Source organism: Mirounga leonina, unplaced genomic scaffold (genome assembly GCF_011800145.1).
Source record: "Mirounga leonina isolate KUSES-001 unplaced genomic scaffold, KU_Mleo_1.0 Mir_93, whole genome shotgun sequence".
NCBI lineage: Eukaryota > Metazoa > Chordata > Mammalia > Carnivora > Phocidae > Mirounga > Mirounga leonina.
In genome coordinates this window covers 4,596,330-4,622,710 of record NW_023270854.1, presented here as the reverse complement: position 1 = coordinate 4,622,710, position 26,381 = coordinate 4,596,330, and the positions used below count along the sequence as shown (strand labels likewise).

Sequence of the window (26,381 nt, the reverse complement as noted above, 5' to 3'; positions counted from 1 at the left end):
AAAATGTGACTGTAGAGGAACAGACATCCATGTCTCCCCAAATTCACGGCTGACACTGACTGGTGGAGGTAATCCAGAATGTGCGATCTGAGGCACCGCTCTCCAGTAGCCAGCCAGAGGAATATTGGACCGACCAGGGTTCTCATAACTACGTGAGCCAACACAGACTGATGAATTCAAGTCAGGGAAATGCCCAGCAAGCCAGCTGCTGCCTGCGCCACAAGTCACCCTCACGCAGAGAGCTAGGGAGAGACAGAAAAACTGACTGCCTCAGCAGGTTGAGAAAGACAAAGTATGATGAGAGGATGATGCCGTAGATCTTGGTTCTGTCCAGCATTGTTTAGACTTGTGGACTGTTATTCTCAGCATCACATTTGTGAACTTCTATCTTAAAACCACCACAGACCAAGGCCACAGATCTCCACACGTGTGGGGTACAGAGAAACATCACAGTTACGCTCTTCACTGAAGTGACTGCCCAGAAACTAACCCCAGAGGAGGGAGCCAGCCAACAGCCTCACCCTGTGAAAAAAGAAACCTCATCTAGTGGGAAAGGAGAACTCTTTAGACACTGTCCCCTGGAGGGCAGATTACACTCAAGGCCACACGTCTGGGATCAGAAACACGTGTGGAGACTGGGTAAACACACGGTAAGAGACACTCTGGCAGACACGGGTTGTGAAAGGAGGAGGAAGGAGCATGGACCGCTGGGAAGGAGAAAGGGGGAGACTCCCATGACATGGAAGGGAGAACGCGAACAAAACCATGCAGGCAAGAACAAGTTGCCTGCCATTTGTGACAGCAGAACAGCCGAGTGGCCTCCACAGAACAGGGGGTGATTTAGCTAGAAAAATGAAGTTGTTAGGACGTAAAACAGAATGTCGTTAGTGGAAAGTTGGAGGGACCTCACATTTGGTGTCATGCATCATGGTGAGTCAACGTGGAGCTGGAAGGAAGATGGCACAGAGCAGGCAGGGACTCGAACCTTACCTTCCACAGCCCCACCAGGAGGCCTGGGTGTAGACAGAAGATCCGAATGAGTCGGTCCCAGCCAATCATGGTGGATTCAGTTAAGTTACTCAGGTTGTACTTTGCAATTAAAGAATGCCACCGAGGTCTTTGAACATCCATGACAAAGGAAGGAAAGAGAAATGAGCTTTCACATCTGGAGTGTTAACAATTCTGTCTAGTGTATCTAAAAATACTTTTGAAGAGCATGCTAATCATGTGCACCTTGCTAATAAATGGTGCATGGAGGGTCAGGGGACATAAAAACTCCTATAAATAAAAGGAAAATGAACACACCCAAATTTCTCACCCAACTATGTTTTCCTTCCCCTCCTCCTTGCTCTTACTCTCAACTCAACAGCCCATTCAGAAGTAAGTGGAAGAATCATGAGGGTGAGAAAGAACCATCTTTTCTCCTCTTTCCCTCAGAGCCCAGCACAATGTCACCATCAAAAGTAGATTCTTGTATGTATTCCTAATCAAGGGAAATAATGCATAAGCAAAGACAAAATATTTTAAATGACAAAAAGCAGGTGGTCTCAGTAGGCTGTCTGAAAGCAGATATATATAGATATATAGATATATATACCTTTTAAAGTTATTATCAAGGATAACTCAGAGAAGGTGAAAATTTTAATATTAGAAAATGAATTTAAACCCAAATCCTGAGTATTGTCATGAAGGAGATCCACTGTGAACTCTGTATTAGAATTAGTGTCTAAGGGTAACAACTCAGATGTGTAAGGAAACACAACTCTGCTATTCATCATAAGAGGTAAAAACAACAGAATGAAACATTCTATAAGCACTATAATGGTAAACATAGATGTCTGTCATTTCCAGGGACATAGAGATAGTTTAGGAAATTATAAGGGAGATGAGATCTCAGTGGTCAATGAACATAGCTCAGCATTAGAGGCAAGTCCCTAAGGAGCTGGGGCCACATGGCATTCAAGCATTCTCCTCCAGCTCCTAAGACACCAGCCAGCAGGAGACAGGTATTCAAATGTTCACTAAGTAAAAGAATGAGAAAACTAAGGAGTTCAGTGGTGGCACCGTTTCCAAGTGGGAGCATGAGAGGGGGAGGCTTTAAGCATCAGAACCAAATCTGCAGCTTCCAGACTACCCTGGTCTCTCCCTCAATTTTCAAAGGACTTTTTGTGCTGAAAACCACAATGGTTAGGGAGAGGCGGTCGGCAAGCATGTGCATGATATGTGACCTAAAAATATACCCCGCATAGGCAGACTACACGGGGAGGAAGCCAAACAAAGGGTTAGGAACCTAAGTCCAGCATCAAGGAAACCTTAGATCCAAACCTAAGGTGCTCAGAAATGGTAGTCACTGCCTGTGTGGACAGACGAGGCCGGGTGGGGCGTAAAAAAGCCTCCTCTCACACTCTTCAATGGGCCCAAAAGGAGAACACTCCACCATGGCTCCAGACCAGTTTAAACAGACCCCACAGAGAACGGGCTAAGTCCTCATGTGCCTTGGCCTCACAGACCACAGAGAGAGATGAAGGCTAATATTTACCCAACATTCTTCCCAAACTTGGAGAAGTACAGCATAAACCACAAAATGGAGAACACTTGCAGAGGAGAAAATTTAATGAGTCTGACTAGAATGGTAAAAATTACAGGAAAATTCAAATTGCAAATTACATAAATAAGGCTTTCACTGCTCTTGAAAAACTTCTCATGGAGGAAACAAAAAAGACCCAAATAACAATCACCAAATTTCTCTTTTGCTGTCACACACATGCATACGGGGTTTGTACTTCTGCATGATCAAGGCATTTGCTCTGCAACTTGTGATAAAAGAGCCCATCAAAACAGATTCCTAAAAAACACTTTTAGTGTCTGTTCTCCACAGCTTATCAAATGCTGGCTGAGGTCCACTTAGTTTTAATGGAAATAAATTACACTAAATCAATTTTCCCAATAAATTCTAGCACTTCTCTCACTGTGCAGTATCTAGTATTCCTGACCCGGATGGCAGTTTTCAGGAGCAAAATATATTTAACTGAGATTTATAATTCAACACTATCCACTTCGTCTTCTATGACTATCTTAAGTGATGTTAATAATGTTGTCCTAATGCCTATAAATAATATTTCATGATATTGTTCAAATTAGTACAGAGATGGTGGACTGATTCTCCAAACATCATTTCAAAGTGCATAAAACCTAAATACTACATTAGAAATATCTGGTGTCTATCATGATACCATATGAAATTTTGGGGATTTATCCAAATAAAGTTACCATTTAAAAAAGTAAACATGCTTCTAAAATACCTTCAGTAATATAATCATGGAAAATTATTCATGTGTTATTCTTCGTAGCATTAAGGTTATTTTCAGAATACAGTGAGACCTGGCTTTATCATCACTAAGAAGCCCAATGCTCTCACATTCCCAGCACAACAAGTAGAAACCTAATCAATGAAACAATCCTCAAAGAATCAGCCCCACAGAGCAGAAGCTAAAACAAGGTCCCGGGTTACAAAGTTGCAAAAATGTGTCCGTGTCCAGGGAAGCCATGAAAGAATGTTGTCGCACCATGACAACACCTCCATCCCAAGGTCACATGTGACCTGTGAGAGAAACCAGGGGTGGAACCCCAGCACACGGGCTGGTAGGAACAATGATGTGGTCAATGCCATGGCAACGTCAAAGGATGCTGGGCAGCAAAGGAGGCAGTCGAGGGCAGGCAACCGACCTGAGAAGGCAGCTACGAGCTCTGTACCTCTCCATTGGCCGTGCCTTTTATGTAGGTGCACTCACTTGCTCAGGAGGTCAGGACGCTACAGCAGGCAACATCTGGCTTTTAGGAGAAAGTGACTAATGGCCAGAAGAGTGAGCAGGAGAGACTTGTAATGCACATGGACTCAGCACAGAGCTCCTGAGGACAGAGCCCCTGAGTAAGGACTCTGTCCATATCAGCAAGGTGACACACATGGATCTGACTGAGGCACTTGACAGTGAAACCTTCTGCTCTTCTTCACAGCAGCCGTGCATGCTAAATACTCCTTGCCATCATCACCACCCCCTTCCACACACGGGAAAGCTGAGGCATAGAGAGACTAAGCTACTTGCACAAGATCACACATCCCCGTCAGTTCAACAGAAAGGTGCATAAACATAAGATTTATTACCTTATGGCCTAATGTTTAAACTACAGTTACTGTACCATTTACTAAAGAAGATATAATAGTTGTATAAATGTTTGTGTTAAAATGGTTAAAACTAAAAAGCTCAAAAGGTTAGCCATCAATCACCTAGGAATTTTGTTAACTAGAATACTCTTCTCTGTTACAGACAACCAAGGTATGAGGAACCTAAATTTAGATCTAATCATAAATGTTATAAATCCATTCTTTTTCTATTCTATAGTGATCCAGGATGCAAGAGAAGTCTTTAAGATGCAATCAAATTAAAATACGCTGTTGGTATTTTTAAATTACAAGAATAATGGCAACTAGTATTTATACATAAGATGTTCTCACCCAAAGGTTCTGTTGAATTAGTACTTACCCATTTTTGGAGGGGGTTTTAGACCGGTCCATAAAAACTGGCGTCACACCACACAAATCTAAGGTTGACAATGTGGCTAGCTGTGGCCAATTTTTGCCATACCACATAATCGTCACTGATGAATCATTTATGGAAAGGTCAATGTGCTCCATGATGTACTCTTTTCCATTTTTTTCTTTCAGTATAATTACCCAACCTAAACCAGATATTCTGGAGAAAGAAAAGCTAAAAATGATTGCCTCATTGCAGGAAGAAAAAAATGCTAAGGTCAATTTTACATATCATCTCTAAATTATCTAGGTCCTAAAAAGTCTAAGTTGAAGGTGCCTGACATAAATTTTTGGTTCATCAATGGTCCTCTCTATAGAGCTTTTCTCCTCACCTCACGAACATTCATTGAACACCTACCATGTTCTCGGAACGAGCAATACACAGACAAGACCAAGTTCTGCCCAGAAGGAAGGATGCTCTGGATGCTATTGCTTTACTACACCAGATTACTAGGTTATTTCTGCTTTTCATAAAACCTTCAGACCATTTATATGGAATAGGGAAATACTATACAGCTAACAGACACACAGGAACACACGAATGTCTCAAGACGGTCCCTCACAGTATAACCGCACATACATCCTTATACACACAATACCCTGAGCTTACACCATCCTTCTTTTTACAGTGACATGCACATAAATGTTAAATGGGTCCCTCAAGTAACCACGGCGCATGGCTCAGGAGGGTGCTGTGTACCTGAGGGCCTCTTTGGTTTTGACTGGAAGGCCTGTGTAGGGGTTGACAGGTTGGAGAACCTGAGCTAGCGCTGCTTTTACAGATGCTCTTTGTTTTGTGATATATTCTTTCTTCCAATATCCAGCTTCTTTATCCTCAACCGACAGTGAGTTCACAGATACAGCGGTCGTCTCTGCTGAGTTAACTTTCCAGTTAGATCTTTTAGGTGAAAATGCAGTTGAATAGATTCTGATCCAAATAAAACTGGGGGAGAAGAGGAACTACTTTAACTAAGACACATTGTCATGTCCCTGCAGTAGCAATATATTACCTTAGAGATGCATGATCGTTTTTAAATAGCCCGGGTCCATGAATAAATCAAACTGAACATTTACAGTCGCTCATGTGTTAAAGTGAACTGCAGTTCGAGGTAAGTGTTTCAGATTCATCAACCCCAGAAACACGTACTAAAAGGAAAAGCTTGTTTCCCAGGGTCAAGTTAAAATGAGTGATCTCTTGGTATGTGGCATCATCCAAACCACTGCCATCCTACAGCAATAATGGAATAACAGATTACAGAAAAATAACAAGAAATATACAAGGTGATTCCTATCGTGTTATTTTAAGTACACACATTTTTAAAAGATTGGAAAGGAACCATATACACAAGCACACACGGAGAAATGTCAGCAGCAATGGAACTGTATGTTATTTTTGATTTCTGTTTTAATTTTTCCACAAGGAACACATTATGCTTGCACAAAGAGAAGAAAGTGAAAAAACTCACTGCATAATGAATGAAAAAAAAGAAGAAAAAAACAACAACAGTTAGTATTTTTTGAGCACTGTGTTAAGCATAATTTGAGCCCTTTGTAAACGTTAACTACTTTAATCACCAACAAACCCATGAAGTAGCTACTATTATTGTCCCCATGGAACAGACAATGTAATGAGGCCCCAGTGCAAAGATGTGGCCCAGGCCAGTCTGTGTAAGTCGAGGACACGGTAGGCCCAGGGTTGTACCCACGCAGCCTCAACCAGAGCCCACCCACCCACCCCCTGGGCTTCTCAGCCTCCTCAGCAGCACAGAAATGAACTCGAGGAAACCAAGAAATTTATCCAAATGCAGAGAGCCCATCAGCCACCAGGTTGACTCCAGCTTCAGCTCTGAGCCACAGCCTGTGCCCCTCGTGCCCATCACGCTCCGAGGCCCAGGAGAAGTCCCAGGAACAGTGGCAATGAGCAGGCTGAAGGGAGCCCAAGGCACCTCTCTCCCAGCCACTGCTCTCCTTCAGGGAAAGAAAGAAGCTTCTCTTGGGGGAAACTGAGGCGGGGCTAAAATCAATTTCCTACAGTGGAAGGTGAGCTTTACATAAATAAACATAATGATGTGCTAATGTATGTCTCCACATTTCTGTGTAGTTCGGTGTGGGATGAGCTGGCCAGTGGCCAAGAGGAGCGGGGAGAAGGCACGCCCCACGCCCATCAGCCGCTTGTCACCCCAGAGCAAGGGGCACCTCGCAGACGTTCCACTTGCACACAGGTCTCCCCGATGCAGGCAGTACACGGACTTCCCAAAAGACTCACCCACAATCCGACCCCTACCAACGCTCTTGCTAGTAAGCACTCTGAAATCATTTCTCACCCCACAGAATCCTTTCACACCAAGTTTTCTGCCCTCAGGTATTTATTTTCTCAGTTCAGAAACGTCTGGCCTTTCATACGTGAGCTAAGAGTTGCAAAATGATGATGATTTGAGTCCATGTACGTAAATGTGACACTGTTTCCCCAAAATCCCTTGAGTAGGCACTTTTTAAAACTCCCTTTACATAAAAGCTTGTTCATATTTTCTTCAAATTTATTTTACTCATCATTTTACTCCACAGAAGTGTTCCCAAATTTCTCACGTGGGCACCACAGAACTGCAGCTGAGTCTATTCCTGCCCACGCACCAGTGCTCCCAAACTACTAGAGCAAATGCTGCAGGGAAGGGGGAGCAGAGCGCAAACCCCAAACCCCGCACACCTTCAGTTAGAGTTACACCTAACGTCTGTACGAAGAACCACTTTCACACGCGTCAGCTTACCGTATTTACCATAAGTGAAGCCTAAAAAGAACATTTGATAGAATTAAAATCCTGTGCAGATTGTGCCGCTGGATTATCTATAAAATACAAATGTCAAGTATAAGATGCTTCTAACAAGTACTTAAAACCCAAACACAGTCATTTCTTGATCACCCATCCTGTTAAAAAACTAAGGTGGATTTGAGGACAAGAGCAGAGTTAGCCATTCTGACTACCAGTCAGGCACAGACAAACTTCAAACAAGTTGTTGACAAAATGGGGCCATTTAATGTTCTGATAAACCGTGTTAATATGCCCTTTATGAAGTCTAACTATAAAATCAGACATGACTCTTAAAAATAAAATTCAACATATGCAGGGGCACCTAGGTGGCTCAGTCGGTTGAGCACCTTTTTTTTTTTTTTTTTTTTTTTTAAAGATTTTATTTATTTACTTGACAGAGAGAGAGAGCACAAGCAGGAGGAGTGGCAGGAGCACCTGACTCTCAATTTTGGCTCTGGTCATGCTCTTGGGGGGCGTGGAATTGAGCCCCTCGTCAGGCTCCATGTTCAGGGTGGAGTCAGCTTAAGATCCTCTCCTTCTCCCCCACTCCCCGGCTCGTCCTTATGCACACATTCGCTCTCTCTCTTTAAAATAAATAAAATCTTTAAATAAAAAATAAAATAAAATAAAATAAAATGTATGCGATTAAAATATTTCTTATAACAAGAAAACAAACACCAGGATAATTTAATCAGAAGCTCAGATTTTTAAAGGACAACTCCCAAGAAAGTGGGATGGGCACATAATTAATAATAAAAGTATGCAAGGAACATTACTAGAGGTATGGCCCCAAATCCACTGGAAGGCCCAGTGCCTGCACTATCTGGGCCTGTGAAGGTCAGTGGGGAGACGTGATATTTAGAGAAACTAAGCAATTTATAATTTATCAGCTTATTGAGTAATTGGAGCTCTATCCTTAAACAAAGTAAGAACCCTTCAAGGAGCTATAATTTTGATATTTAATTGACCTCTTTCATGAAAAATGCCTTACTGCACTTTGCTTTAGTGAATGTCTTCACCTCTTACTAAGAGTCATTAAGAAAGAGACACAAAAATTGTTCTACATCCATTCTAGTACTGTCAAGAACATGCGTATTTCCCTTGAACCCACAATGAACCCACTTGTGTGCCTACTGACACAGACAAGAGATATATTCTTCTATACAGGAGACAACAGCTGCACCAATAGTAAGTTTGATCTTTTTCAGTTCATGCAAAGATATTCCTTTTTTTTTAAACATGTGAATGCAAATCACTGGAAATACCCATTTGACCACTTAAAGCATTAGACATATTACATCTTTTCTAAAAACACTTTCAAGGGCGCCTGGGTGGCTCAGTCGTTAAGTGTCTGCCTTCAGCTCAGGTCATGATCCCAGGGTGCTGGGATCAAGCCCCGCATCAGGCTCCTTGCTCAGTAGGAAACCTGCTTCTCTCTCTCCCCCTCTGTTTGTACTCTCTCTCTCTCTCTGTTAAATAAATAAATAAAATCTTAAAAACACTTTCAAAAGTAACTCTTTTAAGTTTAAAAAAAAATGGTTAAAACAGTCTCACTAGTTTTCATGACTTCCATCAAAACGCCATCAAGAGACAAGAGAGAGATTTGGTTTTCTCCTTACTTGTCATTGGCCAGATGATAAAAGCGCCTATTCACACATCCAGCACACAGCAGGGTCACAGCATCCAAGTAGGAAAAGATCTTCAGCAAGATTTCTGAAGGCATCCTGGGAGAGGGGAAGAAATCAGAGAAGCGGGCAAGCATTTGAGCTAAAAGTTACCCAGAAAACAACAGGTGTTCACCTCCAAACAGAAGGTGACCAGCACCCCTCCTGTATGAGAGGCAAACTGTACTCTTAACTTCCACTGGTTTCTCAACTGAAATGTCTGCTATCACAATCCTCATGACCTAAACGAATCCAGAGACCCAAGGTTATGGGAAGCTAACATCCTTGGCGTGTTATTCATATTCACACACTGTGAATCCACAGGCAGAATTTCCCCACCTCCCTCATGAAAGTATGCATCATTCTTTGGGGAGATAAAAGGAAGTAAGAGAAAAAGAATGCATTCTTAGGTATTCATTAAAAATAACACAGAATCCTCCTCCTCAAAAAAAAAAAAAAGGAACTGGAATAGGAAATATCCACTTATTTTTCACCTAACCCATACTGCTCTCACGCGCCCTCTTCCTGCACGTCCTCACACTTGAAACCTTCCTCTGGGGCTTTAAGGAGACACCAAGCCCCGTCAGATTTTCTGAACTCTCTTTTCCTTTCTCATTTATTGCCTAAATAATGACACTGAGCTGGATTCTCAATACCCCATGAATTTCTATGGCCTTACACTTTTACAAAACAACTATCAGAATCTGAACGTGTCCAGAAGGCCTTACCAATGTGAGGAAGTCAGGAATGGGCACGTTTGGGCACGTTTGGACCTAAGGCTGGAAGAAAGTAAGCCAGAGAAGATGAGTGCGGGGAGGCCTGGGGATAGAGAACTGAGGCCATAAAACGCTTTGGCCAATTTAAATGGCTTGCCCCTATTCTCCACTTGTGATTTTAACGATTTTAAATTTTTAATTTAATTTAATTTTTAAATTTTAAATTAAAATTAAAAATTAAAAAATCAGGTTATCAAATGTTTCCATAGGGAAATAATCAGTCCCAAGATTCTGATAATACTGAGAAAGAATGAAGTAGATCCTCAGAGAAAAGATGATGAATGGAAGACTTGCCTGATCTGTGTCACTAGTCGAAGCTACCCCTACTCAAATCCTTCAGAGATATTTAACCAAAGACTCCCTGCTTGTTTAAACAAGCGGTTTTGCTCAGGGATTAATTAAATCCCTCCTGCCAAATGAAATTCCTTACATTCAGAGTCAATAAATTAGATGCTTTTAGTGACAAAAGGTTGCTAATGCAGAGATGGTACAGTTGGTGACCATTTGGATTACCCATTGCACATAGTTTTCATATTTTGATTCAACTGTTTCACAGAAATTCATAGTTATTATTTTTTTAAATAATTATAATTCAAAAAAATGTAAAGCTGGGCTTAAAGAAAATATTTCAGAAAGGTATCTGGCAAACCTTACCCAGGAAGAATTATTTAATTGGATTAAAATCCTATTCAAAGGCCATTAGAGAGGTTCACCCTCCTACCCAGCAGACTAACATAATGAAAGGGGGGCTCTCCCTGTACTTCTAACAAAAGCAGAAAACCCCCACTTTATAGTTAGAACAGTAAAGATCAAAGACATTCCTACGTACTGTTCATGAGATTTCCTCGAAGCCAGTACCATCACTATCCACACCCCCATTGGGTCACTTTGTGTGGGATTCTAATTATTTCATACTGCAGCGGATGCAAGTGGGGGAGGATGGCGAAGGAGATGGGGCAAGTGAGAGGCAGGACCATCCTAGAAGCTCAAAGTGTCAGGGCACAGTGTCTGGTACAGAGAAGGTCCCCGAATATTTGATGGATGGATAAACTGAATCAATATTCGTTCTATTTCCTATATCAGATTATTGTATCACAGATCGTGATCTCAGACTAGAAGGTTTAAAACTTAAATTGCTGTCCTTAATTCTTTCTTTTTTAGTTTTCATTTCTTTTTTCAGCACACACTTTTTTCATTTCTTCTTTCAGTACACTCTGAAAGCATGTACTCTGTTAGCCGAGTTACAGTATCAAAGCCCAAAACCTGCAATCAGGTAACTTATGTTTGGATCTGAATTTTGCAATATGCAGACTACGTGAGCCCTGCTTCGCTCGCTGTAAATGTCTGCAGTGACCCCAGGAGCTCAGGGCGCCACACAACGCGTCGCGGAGAGCTGGTGCCCCAGAAAGCATCAGCACAACAAAAATCCGCACGCATCTCCGCATCAATTTCAAATAGTTCAAAAAAAGGATCCTGCAGAACCTTTCCAGGGCAAAATGGGCTCCCAAAGCACTGAAAGCTAAGAGACCCAGAGACCTCTGGAGTTTTTAGAAGAACACACTTTAATCTCCTTTCCACTGTTTCAAGGGTCTTTATCAACTAGAACATGAATAATTTTGAAGAACATTTTTTAAAAAGGAAAATTTACTTGTCACTTTTAGTTCACTTCATAAACCTAGTCTAATAATGACAGTGGTGACAGGCTGATGACTCACAGCAAACTCTCCATGTTGTACTTTCTTCCCACGCAATTCTATTCTCAGCTCAGAACAGCAGCTTGGTATGTACAGCATTGGAACTTTCTCTAAGAACTCCACCCCAGAGCCCCCCAGAAGAGCTCCAATTACTGCGACTCACCTCTCCAGAGACACAGGATGCACAGTGGAGGGCTGCTCACGGCGCCCTCCCCGCCCAGCGCACTGCTTCAGGGTAGTCCTTCCCGCACACCTGGCGCTTGGCCCCCTTCTGAAACTAAGATGGAAAAGTCAAGTTATAAGGACAGGTGACCTCTGCAGTCCCCTCTACAAAACCATAAAGGGTTCATAAACTCCAAGAATGACTCATTGTAAAATTTCATCTCGGGAAAGGGAAAGGAAAGGAGGAAGGAAGGAGAGAAAGAAAGGAGAAAGAAGGAAGGAAAGTAAGAAGGAAGTAGGGAGTGGGGTGGGACAGCCAAGGGACTGAAATATACCATGTGTCCTGAGTAAGTAAACCTGAAAACTGGACTTACTCTAATGTGTTTTAAACATAAGATGAATCACTTCTGGCCTTTTGGCTAAGATCAAGTGTAGTAAACAATAAGATTAAATATTTGCTTTTATAGGCTCTCAACATATCAAAGAGGTGCTATAAAACTTATTTACTGGAATAAAAGGAAAAAAATAAAATGTTATCAACTGGCCGGCTTCAACAATAGCAGAAACCTAACAAAAAACAGCATCGATCAAGTAAGAAACACTTTAGATTTGTGAACCAGAACTGCCCCCATAATCTACAACTTTGCTGGTCATTGAGGGATGATAACTGGCTCCAACCCTGGCTCCGGCGATCACAGCCACAGAAACACCAAATACTCATCCTCCACTTTTTTTCACATTTTAAGTATCTCACGTTCAATGGAATATATTTAACTGGCCATCTATTTTTTATTTTAGTGGTACAAAAAATAGTAAATCTTACAATCAATGGCTTTTAAGATTCAATGAAATAAGGTATCATATTTTATGCAGTTAGTTCTTTTCAGAAGTTCCTAAAATAAATTTTTATTAAAATCAGCCCTCAAAACCAGCACTGCTCCACAGCAGCTTGGTGCGGATCTGAAACCTACCCAGAAACCCAGGAAGGCATGGAACCCACAGCTCCCAGACAGAGCCACTGCTGGATACGCTAGTTCTCTTGAGAAAGGCTTGGAAGCCGCTTCTTTACCACACACACACACACACATATCAATTACTGACCCGCCTCCCACCCAGCATGTGGCGAAAATCTAGAGTATAGGTTCCACATGCCCAGTTCACCAATATGCCATTGCTCTGACTATGTACTTTGTTCACCAAGAGTTTAGCACCCCCCATTTTTCCTACCAAGCCGATTCCCTGGATATACTTGGACTAACAATCAAAAAGGATATGGGCAACAACTGGGGGCAAAATGAGGGTCACGAGAAGTTGGAAGGAAGGGCAATAATCTCTCTGGAAGTGGAAGAATGAAAGCCCCAGGGATGGATCTGAACAGAGGATGGTCCTAGATCCCAAGCACAGCCCCGCCCATAGGAGGCACAGGGAGCGCATGGCCCACAACCCAGCAGAGCCTGAAAACCCCATGGAAAAGGGGAGCCACGATGTGCACGTCCGCAAGCACTCAAATTGCCTGATGATTCCCCATGGGCTTCTGAGCAGCCAGAGAATTAGTTTGTCCTCCCTTTCTAGGTTTTCCTCTTCAGAAACAGCACAATGGCTGGTCATGATAAGCCCTCAATAAACATTAGCTAGCATCTGCATGCTGGCACCTCCACCTAGGAGAGGAGGGACATGGTAAACCTTTCCAGATCCTGGAGGGTAACAAATTCACCGAGGTAAGAAACGCTGGCTACCCAGGCCTCTCCATGCCCGCTTCGGCAAAAGACGTTCACCGTGCCAGTGAGTTCTTGGGAATGCAAAGAAGTTAGGCAGAACCAGTGGTACCCAGTCTGTGCCCAGCAGCACAGGAAGGGGAGGGACAGCGGGCAGAAGAGACCCTCATTTGGAAAGCTCTACCATGCCCTCCCCCTTTATCCAGAGAACTCCACCTATACAACAGATTTTTGTATTTCTGTTGAAAGTATTATTTAAGCAAAGATTTCCACAACAGAAAAGCTCCAACTCCACTGACCTGGCTCTAACACGGTAATAATGAGAAGTGAAATACAATTTCCCAATTGTGTTAGTGCCCTAGGGCTGCTTTAACAAACGGACTCAAACTAGGTGGCTTAAAACAACAGAAATTTATTTTCTCAGTCCTAGAGGCCAAAAGTCCAAAGTCAAGGTGTTGGGAGGGCCATGCTCCCTCCACAAAGTCTCTAGGGAAGAATCCTTTCTTGCCTCTTCCAGCTTCCGGTGGTTGCTGACAATCCTTGGTGTTCCTTAGCCTGTGGCAACTAAGATGACCAACTCTAACCTCTGCTCCATCTTACCCAGCCATCTTCCGTGTGTGTGTCTCTATCTCTTCTTATAGGGACGCCAGTCACATTTGGTTTAGGATCCATCCTAACCCAGTGTGACCGCATCTTAACTAATTACATCTGCAAAGACCCCATTTCCAAATCAAATCACATCCTAGGGTTCTGGGTAAACGCGAATTTGGGGAGCACCATTCAACACAATACACAATTTTTAAACATATACATTTTTAAATGATTTAAAAGCACTCCTTATTTTAAGTCGTTAACTTCTTGTAAATTCTCTACCCATCTGTATTACATGGTCAAAGATCAAATATCTTTAGTTGACAGTGGTTTCTAACACATAAGCTTTAAGTAAAAGGCATTTCTATTACTCCTCCATCAAATAATACTATCTGCCGGGATTTCCCAGCCAGTGACCCTTGGACCCCTGCCAGTATGAATGGTCATCCAAGGAGTCTGGGGGTCTGTATATACACATTGTATGTGAAAACTGAGGAAAGCCTCCTTAACTTAAATGAATACTGCTGGGGTCCTCAAATACACATTTGTTTAAAAGCATTAGTAAATTGGGATATCTGGGCAGCTCAGTTGGTTAAGCATCTGCCTTCGGCTCAGGTCATGATCTCAGGGTCCTGGACTGAGCCCCGCATCTGGCTCCCTGCTCAGCGGGGAGCCTGCTTCTCCCTCTGCCTGCCCCTCCCCCTGCTTGTGCCCTCTCTTAGATCTTAAAAAAAATCTTTAAAAAAAAAGGCATTAGTAAATTGATAACAGCTTTTTGCCACACGTATTTCTGCAATCAAAAAGTGTCAAAAAATAAAGTCTATTACACCCTAAGTCCTTTCCAAGGGAGTCAAAGAAAAGTAAATTAATATGCTGTATCGATCCGTTTCAATCTAAGAAACTGGCAAAGACCAAATAAAAAAACATCTCATTCACTGCTGGGAGTATAAATTTGTATAAACAGTATGGAAAACCAAATCTGGTAGTGTTTATCAAGAGCTTAAAAGGCACTTGTATTTTTTTAAGCCAGGAATTTCACTTGTACAAAATATATCCCAAAGCAAGAAAATGAGCCCAAAAATGTGACTCGAGAAAGTCCATCTCAGAGTTGTCTGCACTGACGAACTTCCAGAGACAGTACAGGGATTGGTTAAACAGCCTGGCTCCATACAGTGAACAAAGCTCAGCCAATTAAAATGGACAGTTTCAACACAGCTGAAAGTGTCTGAGATAGAAACGAGCTCATGATGCCTTCCAGATGTCTGCATGGCTTGGTCCCTCACCTCCTTCAGGTATTCATGCAAATGTCACCATCTCACTGACAACTCCTCTCTCTCAAACTCCAACCCATACTCCACACACACACATACACACACACACACACCGCACGCACATGCACGCACTCTAGGCCCCCTCATTTTTTTTCCTTAGCACCTATCACCATCCATCACTACACATCTTACTTATCTACTCTGTTCACATCACTGGAATTGTAAGCTGCACATCCGCAGGTCTTTTGCGCAAGTTTTGTTCATTCCTGATTCTTCACCCACAACATCCTGGCATACAGAGATAGTCAATAAATACCTGCTACATTAATAACATATCAGTTGAAAAAAGCAGGTTATCTCAGGATACACTACATAATCTTATCTTTGATTTTGTCTCTTAAGAGAAAAAGTAAACACACACAGAGGAAAAAGTTCTGGAAGGAAAGACAACAAAGTATTAACCAGTAATACATCTGATTCACAGGATTACAAGATTACAAGGTTTTTGGGTGGTGGTTGTTTTTAAATGGGGGCTGAAGAATTGAAGGGCCAGAATTCCATGTATTTTCTAGTATTACTTAATATATTGAATATGCAATAAACTGTGGGATTTTTGTTGTTTTAATTTCAAAATGAGAATCCCATACATGAGAAGGTTTGGACTCACAGTTTGATAGCATAATCCTTTAGGGCAGGTACAGTGGTTCCAAAGGCATCCACACAGCTGGGGGACCAGCTGCCCTGAAATCTGGGGGCACAGCCAAGAGTTCAAAAGTTCTTTGAAGTCTCTTAATTGATCTTAAGAATTAATACAAATGTTGCATTCTACTGGATAACTTACCTGTGGTTGTCTTATTGTACAAAGGTATTATATTACTTACCAGTTAAATTACTTAACATTTTCCCCAAAGCCACTGCATTCATTTTACTTATCCATAATTAAAATAGATCTAATGAATCCCTATTTCACAAATCAGAGAAGACTATAGTTCTGACAAGGCACTTACAGTGACTCATTTAAGGTCCCAACATAGAGGCCAAGAGCCCCAGAGACTTTCATCTCCCGACTGTCCTTCCAGAGCTCTTCCGACTGTATTACATTACTATATTCTATATCTTATCAGTATGGCTTTTGGTATTATTGAAAGTACATCTCCATTTCTCCATAAAATAAACCAACTGCACATTTTCAAGGGCCACACAATTAACAAATCAGTAAGTTCCATGCATGTCCTCATGTAGATTTATGTCTACAAAATTAAGTGCATACTTAGCTGACATAATTAGTAAGATGACATTTAGTTTTAAAACTGTTTTTAAGTAATAGATTTTGCCTGATAGCTTTGAATAAATTCAATATTTTAAAAATTTACCTTCTTAAAAAGAAAAAAATTATCTTCTGTCCCTGATTTTTGATATTTGATAAACCAAAGAAACTAGATCAAGTAGAAATTAAGCCAACCTGATATCCTTTCTGCTATTTTTCTCAGAGTTTATGACATTTACACATGTTCACATTTTTTTCATTAAAAAGGTAGCTGATTCCTTATTAAAATCTAATTTTTCTGCAGTGAGACAATAAAAATCACCACCTACTTAGACCATCTGCAATCATTCTTGGCAGCTGATTTTTCTTTCCCATAAGGAATGCAGACCTCACCAAATCACAGGCTGACATGTGGGCTCCCATGCCAGGCACTCTAATTACGTCATCACCAAGAAGTTCGCTCAACTTACAAAGTAATAGAAGATTCATCACATAAAAATCATTCTGCTCCCCACTGACAGAGCTCTATATATAAAGGCTAATTTTAGGAATCGTGGCAAATTGATTTAAAGTTCGAGGCTCCAATTTAAATGCCACTGTTTCTCTCCTACAGAAGTTTTGAAGGCACTGTCACCATTTCAGTTCTCACGAGGCTTGTGGTATGTCTAGCACTGCCGCTATTCTCAAGAACCAACTATTACCATAATACTAAGGTGCAGAGCACCCCTTCCGAAAACAGGGTAAGTGGGTAATGGACCCTAGGATGAACATGGGACAACATCCTGGAGATTTGGGAAGACAAAAAGTAATTTAAGTTCTTGAACTGTTAAATAACAGAATATTTTATAAATAAACATAGACATTTGGTTTGTTAGAAGGCATAATACGAATGAGTTTTCCTATCTTACAGATCACGAGGACTTGCAAGCAAAAAGACTCCGCAAGAATGCAAATTGTTCTTTGTATTGTCCCTCCACTTGGCGAACCAATTGGGATGATGCGTATAAAGCTAGGAACCACTCACCATAAACGAGAAGAATCTAATAAGGTACCATGATAGCACATTGATACCTCTAACACACTGGATCATTCCCTATGAAATGAACCTGAACCTTTACCCTTGGAGTTAAGCTAAAGATCCTTTTGGAGTGTACCTGCAGCCTCCTGCTCCCTGCCCCTTCCCCATCTCCTCAAAGTTGCCTTCTCTCACTGTAGAAGAGGACCACCCTTCAGAACCAGGGTGCCCAAGAGAAATGTAGGAGATGGGTCTCTAGACACCAAGAAAAGAACACAAGCCCAGCACTTCGTCAGGAAGGCAGGCAGAAGGGGATTAGGGACGAACACGAACGGGTGGCTATCAATAGGCTTCCCTTCAGAGTTTGCTTAGAAACCTGCCGCCTGGGTGGCTCAGTTGCTAAGCAGCCAACTCTTGGTTTCAGCCTGAGCCATGATCTCAGGGTTGCGAGCCTGAGTTCCAGGGTGGGACTCTGCCCTGGGCGACGAGCCTGCTTAAGATTCTCTCTCTCCCTCTCTCTCTCTCTCTCTCCAAAAGAAAAGAAAAGAAAATGCAGAGGAGGCCTCGAAGTTGCAAGTGCAGGAACTCTGCCCCGAGAAAACACGCTCCCAGACCAACCCACCCACCAGAATTACCTGCTTAGGGGTCGTGTCTTGCATTCACCAACCATGGGCGGGAAAGGAAAATTGGTAACCTTCTCAAAAGCAGATTCTACTTTCCTAACTTACAAACTCACAGAGAGGACGAAAGGTGATTTCCAGCCCCAGAAGAAAACAAGGAGCTGGGGGGACACGTTCCGAACGAGCGCCCTCTCCAAGGCTGCAGGTGCGGACCTGTGATAAGCACCTGCCCGCACAGGTGGAGCTCACCCGCGCGGCGGGGCGCAGCGACGCGCTGCCCCGGGGTTCCCAGTTCCCCCCAGGGCCTAGAGCTGAATGAAGGGAAGGAGGAAGACTGTTCCCCGGGGAAGCCAGGATACTTGTATCAGGACTGGGGGTAACTGCGCGTTTCCAAGTTGAGGAAATTTCCTCCCGCCATTCTTCAGACCTCCCCTGCACTAAGAGCCGCGAGCAACACACCGCGCCGGGCCGACGAATGAAGATAGAGGGGGGAGGGTGGCGGGGCACTGACCCGCCCCGCGGCCCCCAGTCACCTGAACCCGGCGGCCTCCGCGTCCGTCCCCGGGGCCGCGCCGGCGCGGCCGGGCGGCAAACGCCGCGCCGGGAGGCCGCGCCAAAGCTGCTGCAGGAGCCGGCCGCGTCCCGTCGCCATGGAGACCCGGCGGGCGCGCCGGAGGCGGAGCGGTGGCCCGAGGGAGGAGCGCACCGCCCCCGCCACGCCCACTCGACGCCGACGCCGACGCCCTCGCCGGCGCCTTGCGTAGGGGCGGGGCGAAGGGCGACACCGCCTTTCCGCCGGCCCCAGGAGCTGTTCTAGAAACTTCTGGGGCCCTGCTTCTTCCCACGCGCCACGGCCTGAAGCTGAGGACGCCGCGTGGCAAGCGGGCCGCTGAGTTTCGGCCACTGGCGTTGGGCACTGCGGCGGCCTCGTCCCTCCCCCCTGCTGGCTCTGGGGAAGTTTGTGCTGCTTCCTGTCCGGTTTCCTTGGGGAGAAACTGAAACGCAAAGGCTACATCATTTGCCCATGAGGAAGGGCAAAGCCACAACTAGACCGAGAATTCCCAGTTTACAGCCCTCCCTGAGAGTCCACAAGAACACCCATCTTATAATTCCTAATTTGATTTTTGTCAGTTGCGGGATCACTCCGCCCACCCCTGCGGCGCTAAGTACGTGCGGCGCAGGCGCGGGGAACTCTCGAAGGTGGCGGAAGGGACACGCTCTCTGGCCGCCCTGCACTGTGGGAAATGTAGTCCTGGTGCCTTTCCTGCTGCGGTAGCTCTGTGAAGAGTGAGGGCCTCGAACTACTATTCCCAGGACGCCTCGAGGTTTCCCAGGTTACTTTGCAGAGGTATGGCGGGTAGTGAGTGAACGTAGGTACGGAAGGTAATTAAAGCACTTTAATTGGAGCAAAAAGAGCATGGAGGGGAAGAGGAAGCGGACGCAGCTTCTCTCGTGAGCTAACGTTTTCGCCGAACACGCCGTGCAGAACCACCCTTGTGGATGTGTAGCTGGCGTGTATTGGGCGGTGACGCTCTGCTCTTCGTAGTTGGCGCCTTTCCAAAGCGGAGCAGTTTTCTGTGATCATGATTTGTACTTTCTTACGAGCCGCACAGTGTGCGGAGAAGCTGCGCAGGTCGTCGGGGAAGCGGTTGTTCCCGCCACACTTGGTGCTTAACAAAGCTCGCCTGGAGACTGCGCCCAGCTTGAGCTGGGGGGTGCAAGAGCGAAAGAAAACGGTGCAACCCAAGTGCATCCTTGGCGGCGCCCGGAAAACCATCTGGACGCAGCGGCAGAGCGCGCAGAGGGGAGGGGACGGCAGCGGCAAACAAGTGTCTGTGCGCGGTCAGGGACGGGAAGCCGGCGTCTCGACGTCACAGAAAGGTAACGGGCGCGATCGTCTGTCCGCAAACGTGACGAGAGCTGCCCGCGTCCTTTCCCACGGGTTCGGTGCTAAGGACAGGAAAACAGCTCGAGGCAGGTCAGAGTTGAGAATATAGGCGACAGTCTTCTTCGCAGACTTGAACTCAGATTTCAGTTGATTTTTACATAACTTTGTTGAGTTATGGCTAGAAGATTTTTCTCAACTTTATCAGTTTTAGTGTGGAGCTGTATACAGCTTAACCGTTGTTTGAAAGTTTATAATGAGTAGATTTCACAGATGTCGTTTTATCTCCGGTGAGTTTCCTGTTCCCTCCCTCAGACATGAAAACTCTATGTATGAGGGGGCGCCTGGGGGGCTCAGTCGGTTAAGCGACTGCCTTCGGCTCGGGTCGTGATCCTGGAGTCCCGGGATCGAGTCCCGCGTCGGGCTCCCTGCTCGGCGAGGAGCCTGCTTCTCCCTCTGACCCTCCTCCCTCTCATGCTCTCTGTCTCTCATTCTCTCTCTCAAATAAATAAATAAAATCTTAAAAAAAAAAAAATTAAAAAAAAAAAAAACCCTCTATGTATGAGGCACACTTGCCCAGTTTCACACAACTGAAAATTAAAACCACACTTTCCTTATCTTAATTTCCTAATAGCCACGTCAGGGCTCTTTAGAACAACCATTCACGAGTATTTCTTGAGCTTCCACTTCCTCTGTGCCTGACCCTTGAACAGATGCTAATGGGTGTGCCAGGGAATCCCTGTGCACAAATGGATGAGCACTTAATGAAGAAGAAAGTAGATACGGAGTGTGAAACAGGGAAAACACGGTAATTGTGCTACAGAGAGCGTGCCGGAGAGCGTAAGATAGGTACAGAGTAATTGGGTGGAGTAAATGGGTATTATTGAGGCATAACCCGTATGGGCTGGCTCAGGTAGGTCAACTCAGCACTGCTCTTGAATGACTGCTGTGCCCAAACGTCGAGATAGACTCTTCGTGCTGCAGAATTAAAGGTGTTCACAACAGCATTTATCTGCAGGTGACACGGGCAGTAACAGAAGGAACACAGATAATGGGAAAGGCAAAAATGTAGCTCTGCCAGGAAAAGTCAATTGTTTATTTCTTCATTTCACAAGTAATCTGTAGAAAAAATAAGTAAAAAGGAAGCAGGCGGTTGAGACATTCATGATTATACCATGCAAAGGTGACTATTGTTAATATTTTGCTCTATGTCATTTCAATACGTAGAGTTTTTAACAACATTAACAACCAAAAAAAAACCGGTATGCTATCAATTGTTGTGTAATCTGCTGAATACGTAAAACACGTATCATTCATTCGTAATAGCCTGGACAGGGTTGTGAGGGATGACTGACAGTCCAGCACGAATGAACAGCCTGCGTGCAGAGGGCAAAGGCTCAGATGTCAAAGCGTCTGTGAGGTCCGGCTCCGGCAGCGGCGCTGCTTACACTGCAGAAGGGTCCTACTGCAGAGTCCTGTCCTCACCCGGACCCCGTTCAGAGGCGACAGCCTTCCTGGTGACTCAGTGATGAGTGGGAGCAGTATTCCCAAATGTGGGATATGCTGCCCGCAGAGTACAGAGGGGCCTATCACATCGTGGTACGGGATGCCCTAGTTTCTTTGGTTTGGGTTGGGGTGTCTTACCATGCCCCATGCAGTGTACCCCTAAGAGTTTTGCATATGTGGCCGGTGAACCCTGGATCTGCTTTCTGGGCTCATCCCCCCCACACTTGGAGTACATGTGTTTACCAAGCTTCCCGACACACACGCCCCTTGTTACTTCGGGCTCTAATACGATGGCATAAATAGAATGGACAAATGGGATGTTTGGCAGAATGTCCACAACACTGTTGTCCAAATAAAACGACGCAGTGATGGAAATGTTCTATCTGTATGCGGTCTCTGTATGGGAGCCACTAGGCACACGTGGCCGTTCGGCACTTGAAGTGTTGCTAGTGTGATTGAGGAACTGAGTGTTTATTTAATTTTAAGTTAACTTAATGGTAAAATTAAACTCAAATAGCCACGTGTGGTGTGTGGTTACTGTACAGGACAGCCAAAGTCCAGAAGGTCCAGGTCCCTTAAAACGAGGTGATAACAAGTGGGAGACCTAACAGATCCTAAGCAAGGCCGTACACGTGCGCTGTTGTCTGTGTCATGTTCCTACAAACCCTGCTGCTCCTTCTCAGTAGAGATGCCGGATCTGGGCAGGTTCTTCATTTTCTAAGTTTATTCGCTTCACAAATCTGTCTGGCCAAGCGAATTTCTGTTCTAAATTCCATTCTGGTTGTACTGTGTGCGCAGCCAGTGGGGGGTGGGGGTGGCAGGGTGGGAAGTGACTGTCAGAGTTGAGGCCTGTTTCGATCCCTTGGACCGCAGTTGACAAAGCAAACACTTGGTCTGTGAGCAGCAGAACGTGCCCGGCGCTGCCCAGTCTGTATCGTGTTTTCACGCCGGGGGCCTGGATCACTTGTTCAAGTGTTTCTTCGTCTTAGAAAGTAAAGAGGTATTAAAATTGTAATTCTAAATAAAGTACGGATTCCCTGGCCCACAACTCTACTGAGGTTCTTTTGAAAACTTTCTTCAGGTGGTTCTGATTCACAGGGAGGCTTGGGAGCAGCCGCCCCAGAGCACACGCAGACCCCCACCCACATGGGGTCCCGAGTCCACATGTCCCCCACTAGAAGTGCTGAAGCCGCGAGCGCTCCCGCCTGTCAGGCACACATCTAACTGAGCCATGCTTTCTCTCTACAGTGAAAGAAGCTGGAAGAGATTTTACCTATTTGATAGTGGTGCTTTTTGGAATCAGCATCACAGGTTGATCACAGCAAGTACAATACCTACTCCTAAAATCTTTTAACATTTGTCTTGCTCTTGCTTTGCTTGATCTTCTTTTTCTATAATTTGCAGGTGGCTTGTTTTACACAATTTTCAAAGAACTTTTTTCTTCATCAAGCCCTAATAAGATCTATGGGAAAGCCTTAGAAAAATGCAGATCACACCCTGAGGTTAGTCTTCCAGATGGAGTCACACACACTCTGAAGATGGGGAAAAAATGCCGGGGGGGGGGGGGGGCTTGCTCCACCTGTTTCTCCAGTCCTGTCAGGGAGGAGACCTCAGGCATCTTGCTCTTTACATCTGTTGATTTCTTACCATTGGACTCTGGGCCGTCGGTGAGAACCATGAAGGAGGAGGCAGGGAGACACATCTGAGTATGTGGGAAATGAGCAGGGAATAAGGAAGGTTCCAGTTACAGTTCTTTTTTTTGGAAAGGCTCCAAAGTACTTGCATTTTAAATCCAGAGGAACTACATTTCCATGTCATTGTCAGTTTTCCTGTTAGGAATCATGGTTTCATACCTCTCGATCTGAGGTGATTATTGCGGGCTTCCCCCGGTATGTGAAAGTGGCACACTCGTGTGAAAGCTCTCGTTTAAGCAAGGGCGTGAAGCAAGGGCACAGCCACCATTTCCTGAAAGCAAAAGGCCTTTGGATTTTGTTCAGTTAGCAAACAGGTACTAATGTAGGATCTTTAGAGTGACGTCGTGAAGCGAACTTTTGGATAGCTGGAGAAACCTGTACTCATTATCTTTCACTGTCTTTAGTGACTCAAAAAATTGTGTCGTTCTTGTACCTTTGAGTATTAGACCCCATGAGATACATTTCACTAAAAATACTCAAATGCGTGTTTAAGCGTTTGCCCACTTTGTTGTGCCTGGTTTTTGTGGGAAGTAGGAACACCTGTCGTGAAGCCATGGTTCACACCACGGAGTCACGGACTAAAGTGTCTGCACAAAAGACGTACTTGTGGAAGCAGGTTTTTCATCGTTGGGAGTTGTCATTTTGAAAGGGTCCCAGGCTTAATGATTTGTTTTCTTAAAAAAATCACTTGATTTGTCAGAAAATATTGCTCTGGGAAGCGTGAAAGGTGGAGGCCTTACCGAGTCCCGCGCTGCGTCTGTCCCACAGGTCATCAGTGTGTTCGGCGAGCCCGTGAAGGGCTACGGGGAGGCGACACGCCGCGGGCGGAGGCAGCATGTCAGGTACCGCGCTTCGCGTGCGCTCCAAAAGCTCGGGGCCATTTTTAAATGACAGGAATTGAGGCTGTGCTCTTTCGTTTTCTTGACAGTTTTATTGAATATGTAAAGGATGGGCTGAAACACATGCGCGTGAAGTTCTACATCCAGGGCTCTGAGCCTGGGAAGCAAGGAACAGTGCATCTTGAAGTGAAGGAGGTGTGGGGACTGGGTGGGGACTGGGTGGGGACTGGGTGGGGACCGAGGGCTCTGGGGCAGGGGGACATAAGCCCTGGGGACAAAAGTTAAACCTGGAAATATGTTTGTTTTCCAGAACCCAGAAAGTGGCGAGTATGAATTTCGATACATATTTGTTGAACTTGAGCCCTACCCTAGAAGAACTATTGTCATTGAAGATAATCGATCCTGAGGTGATTGCGGAACCCCGGCAAGCACGGCTTCTGGGCAGATGTGGCGTGGTGTGGACCCCCAGCCCTGCTCTTCCCTGCTCTTCCCTGCTCCTCCCGAGTCTGTAGAATGAGATAGGACAGAGTGTGTAGCGCAGAAAAGTGAATGCAAGTGGGTAGTCATTGCATTTAAACACGGTGAACTGGAGGTTCTCTTGTAGAGGGCAAAATCATGAAGTAGAACATAGTTTATGCTATCTCTGAATCGATCATGGACGGTATTTCTGCTCTAGTTAATATCCTCTTTCATGATAAGAAATTTTGTTAATTAAAAATTTTACACCATGTAAATAAGAGAAAAGAGTTGACTATTTTATGCTTTTATGTTGTATAACTGTATAAAATCTGTGAAATAAAGTCAAAACTAACAAAAAGATGTCAGAAGCCGCTTGTTTCCATAGACTTCGGAATCTGACTTGAACACGTGAGAACGTTTGAGGACTGTAGGAAGTTCAGATGACAAGTGCACATGATAAACATACTCCACGACGCCTGTGGAAAGGCTGTAGTAATGTAGTGTATCTCGTACTTCGTCCTCGGTGAGTGGGCACTGTGCAGTGGGAGAAGCCCACACCCGCTGGTCGGGGGGACTGGGCCCTCAGGTGCGCATCAGACCTCGCCGTCCTGGCTGGTTAGTACGACGAGAGGACAGGTGCAAGCATCCGACCACAGACGGCATCATGGAGTGTCCCCACGCCCTTTAGAAGGGGCACACCTCCCAACTGCCAGAGGAGCATGGAGACCAGTGAGCGTGGTGCAAGTATGTTAGAATGACTCTGGGAGATGACAACTCTGTTTTACGTCAAGCATTGACGGGCGTTCTAGAGAAGAGTGACCCTCACAAGAGTGTAGTCGTGACTGTGAAGTGCCCGTGCACTGGGAGAGCTCTAGAAATGTCCTTATCTGTGGGGCACGGGGGTGCGGAGGGCCTGGTACATCATGTGACAACAGCGTTAAGACTTTTCTCCAGTAGCAATGGAGAACATCAGAAACGAGCAGGAGTGGAAGCAACCGTGTCTCTAGTTTAGAAAGGGAACTGGTGGCTGTGTGAAGAATGAGAGCCGGGGAAGAGGCCAGTGTGAATAACGGACAGTTCAGACGACACAGTGAAGCTGAAGAAGGTGCTACCACGGAGACATGCTTAGGGGGTAGGAGAACAGGACTCTGCAGCCAAGTGGGTGTAGAGGGGTGGCCCGGAATAGCTCTCAGGTCCCCCTGGAGTGATCACAGTGAGTCCAGGAAGGGAGCAGAGATAGTAAGTTGTGCATCTAGCCTAACGAGCACCTGAGTCAGCCAGGTGGCTGGTCTGGAAGCAACGGGACAGTCGAATCTGGAGCTCTGAACGCTCTCTGGCCTAGAGAAGGAGGTCGGAGAGCCCTGCAGGGAGGAAGCAGCCGAAGCTGACGGGGCGAGTTGTCCGGTGCAGCACGCGGGGGCCGAGTGGGGAGGGCACACCACCTCGCAATCCCCCCATCGCCTATCATGCTTAACAGACGCTAAGGACTCGTGTGTCTCCACGTTGAATTTTGAACTTTTGTCTTTTATTTTTCTTGGGTTGTTAAAGGTGAAAGAAATTTGGGGGCATGCAAAAGAAAAGAAGGCGAAGAAGGAGACACTGAAATGCAGGGAAGAAAGGGGACACGAGAGCAATGTCCCAGGGGACTGCATGCAGCAAACTGGAGGGAGGCAGGGGTCTGTGCGTGTGACGAGTTTGGACGCATCCCGGGCCTGGGTATGTCATCAGCCAAGAAAATGCTCAAAGTGGGGTTGGGACTTGGAGAGGGGGATGAGGTTCGGAATAGCCTCCGAAGGACAAGAGAGGAGCCTGACCAGGGAGTCGG

At 44.9% G+C, this 26,381-nt stretch overlaps 2 protein-coding genes across 3 annotated transcripts in view; one reads left to right on the top strand and one right to left on the bottom strand.

The window, feature by feature from the left end:
- FBXO15 (F-box protein 15) overlaps positions 1-11,869 on the bottom strand; it is a 40,228-nt gene extending 28,359 nt beyond the window's left edge. The window contains exons 1-5 of one of the 2 annotated variants that reach the window (XM_034995747.1): positions 11,696-11,869; positions 9,018-9,122; positions 5,292-5,534; positions 4,542-4,751; positions 991-1,117 (exon numbers count right to left, since the gene is read on the bottom strand). In XM_034995747.1, the coding sequence (XP_034851638.1) occupies positions 991-1,117; positions 4,542-4,751; positions 5,292-5,534; positions 9,018-9,121 (684 nt within the window). In that variant the 5' untranslated portion in view covers position 9,122; positions 11,696-11,869. Of the gene's footprint in view, positions 1-990; positions 1,118-4,541; positions 4,752-5,291; positions 5,535-9,017; positions 9,200-11,695 lie in introns of those variants that run through there. The other variant, XM_034995746.1, reaches the window with a different exon arrangement.
- A 7,113-nt stretch (positions 11,870-18,982) lies between these two features.
- TIMM21 (translocase of inner mitochondrial membrane 21) lies at positions 18,983-24,916 on the top strand. The gene is made up of 6 exons (XM_034995745.1): positions 18,983-20,054; positions 22,813-22,875; positions 22,969-23,066; positions 24,027-24,100; positions 24,187-24,292; positions 24,408-24,916. Exons 1-6 carry the CDS (start codon positions 19,757-19,759, stop codon positions 24,501-24,503), a joined length of 735 nt encoding a protein of 244 aa, XP_034851636.1. The 5' UTR covers positions 18,983-19,756; the 3' UTR covers positions 24,504-24,916.
- Positions 24,917-26,381: the final 1,465 nt, after the last annotated feature.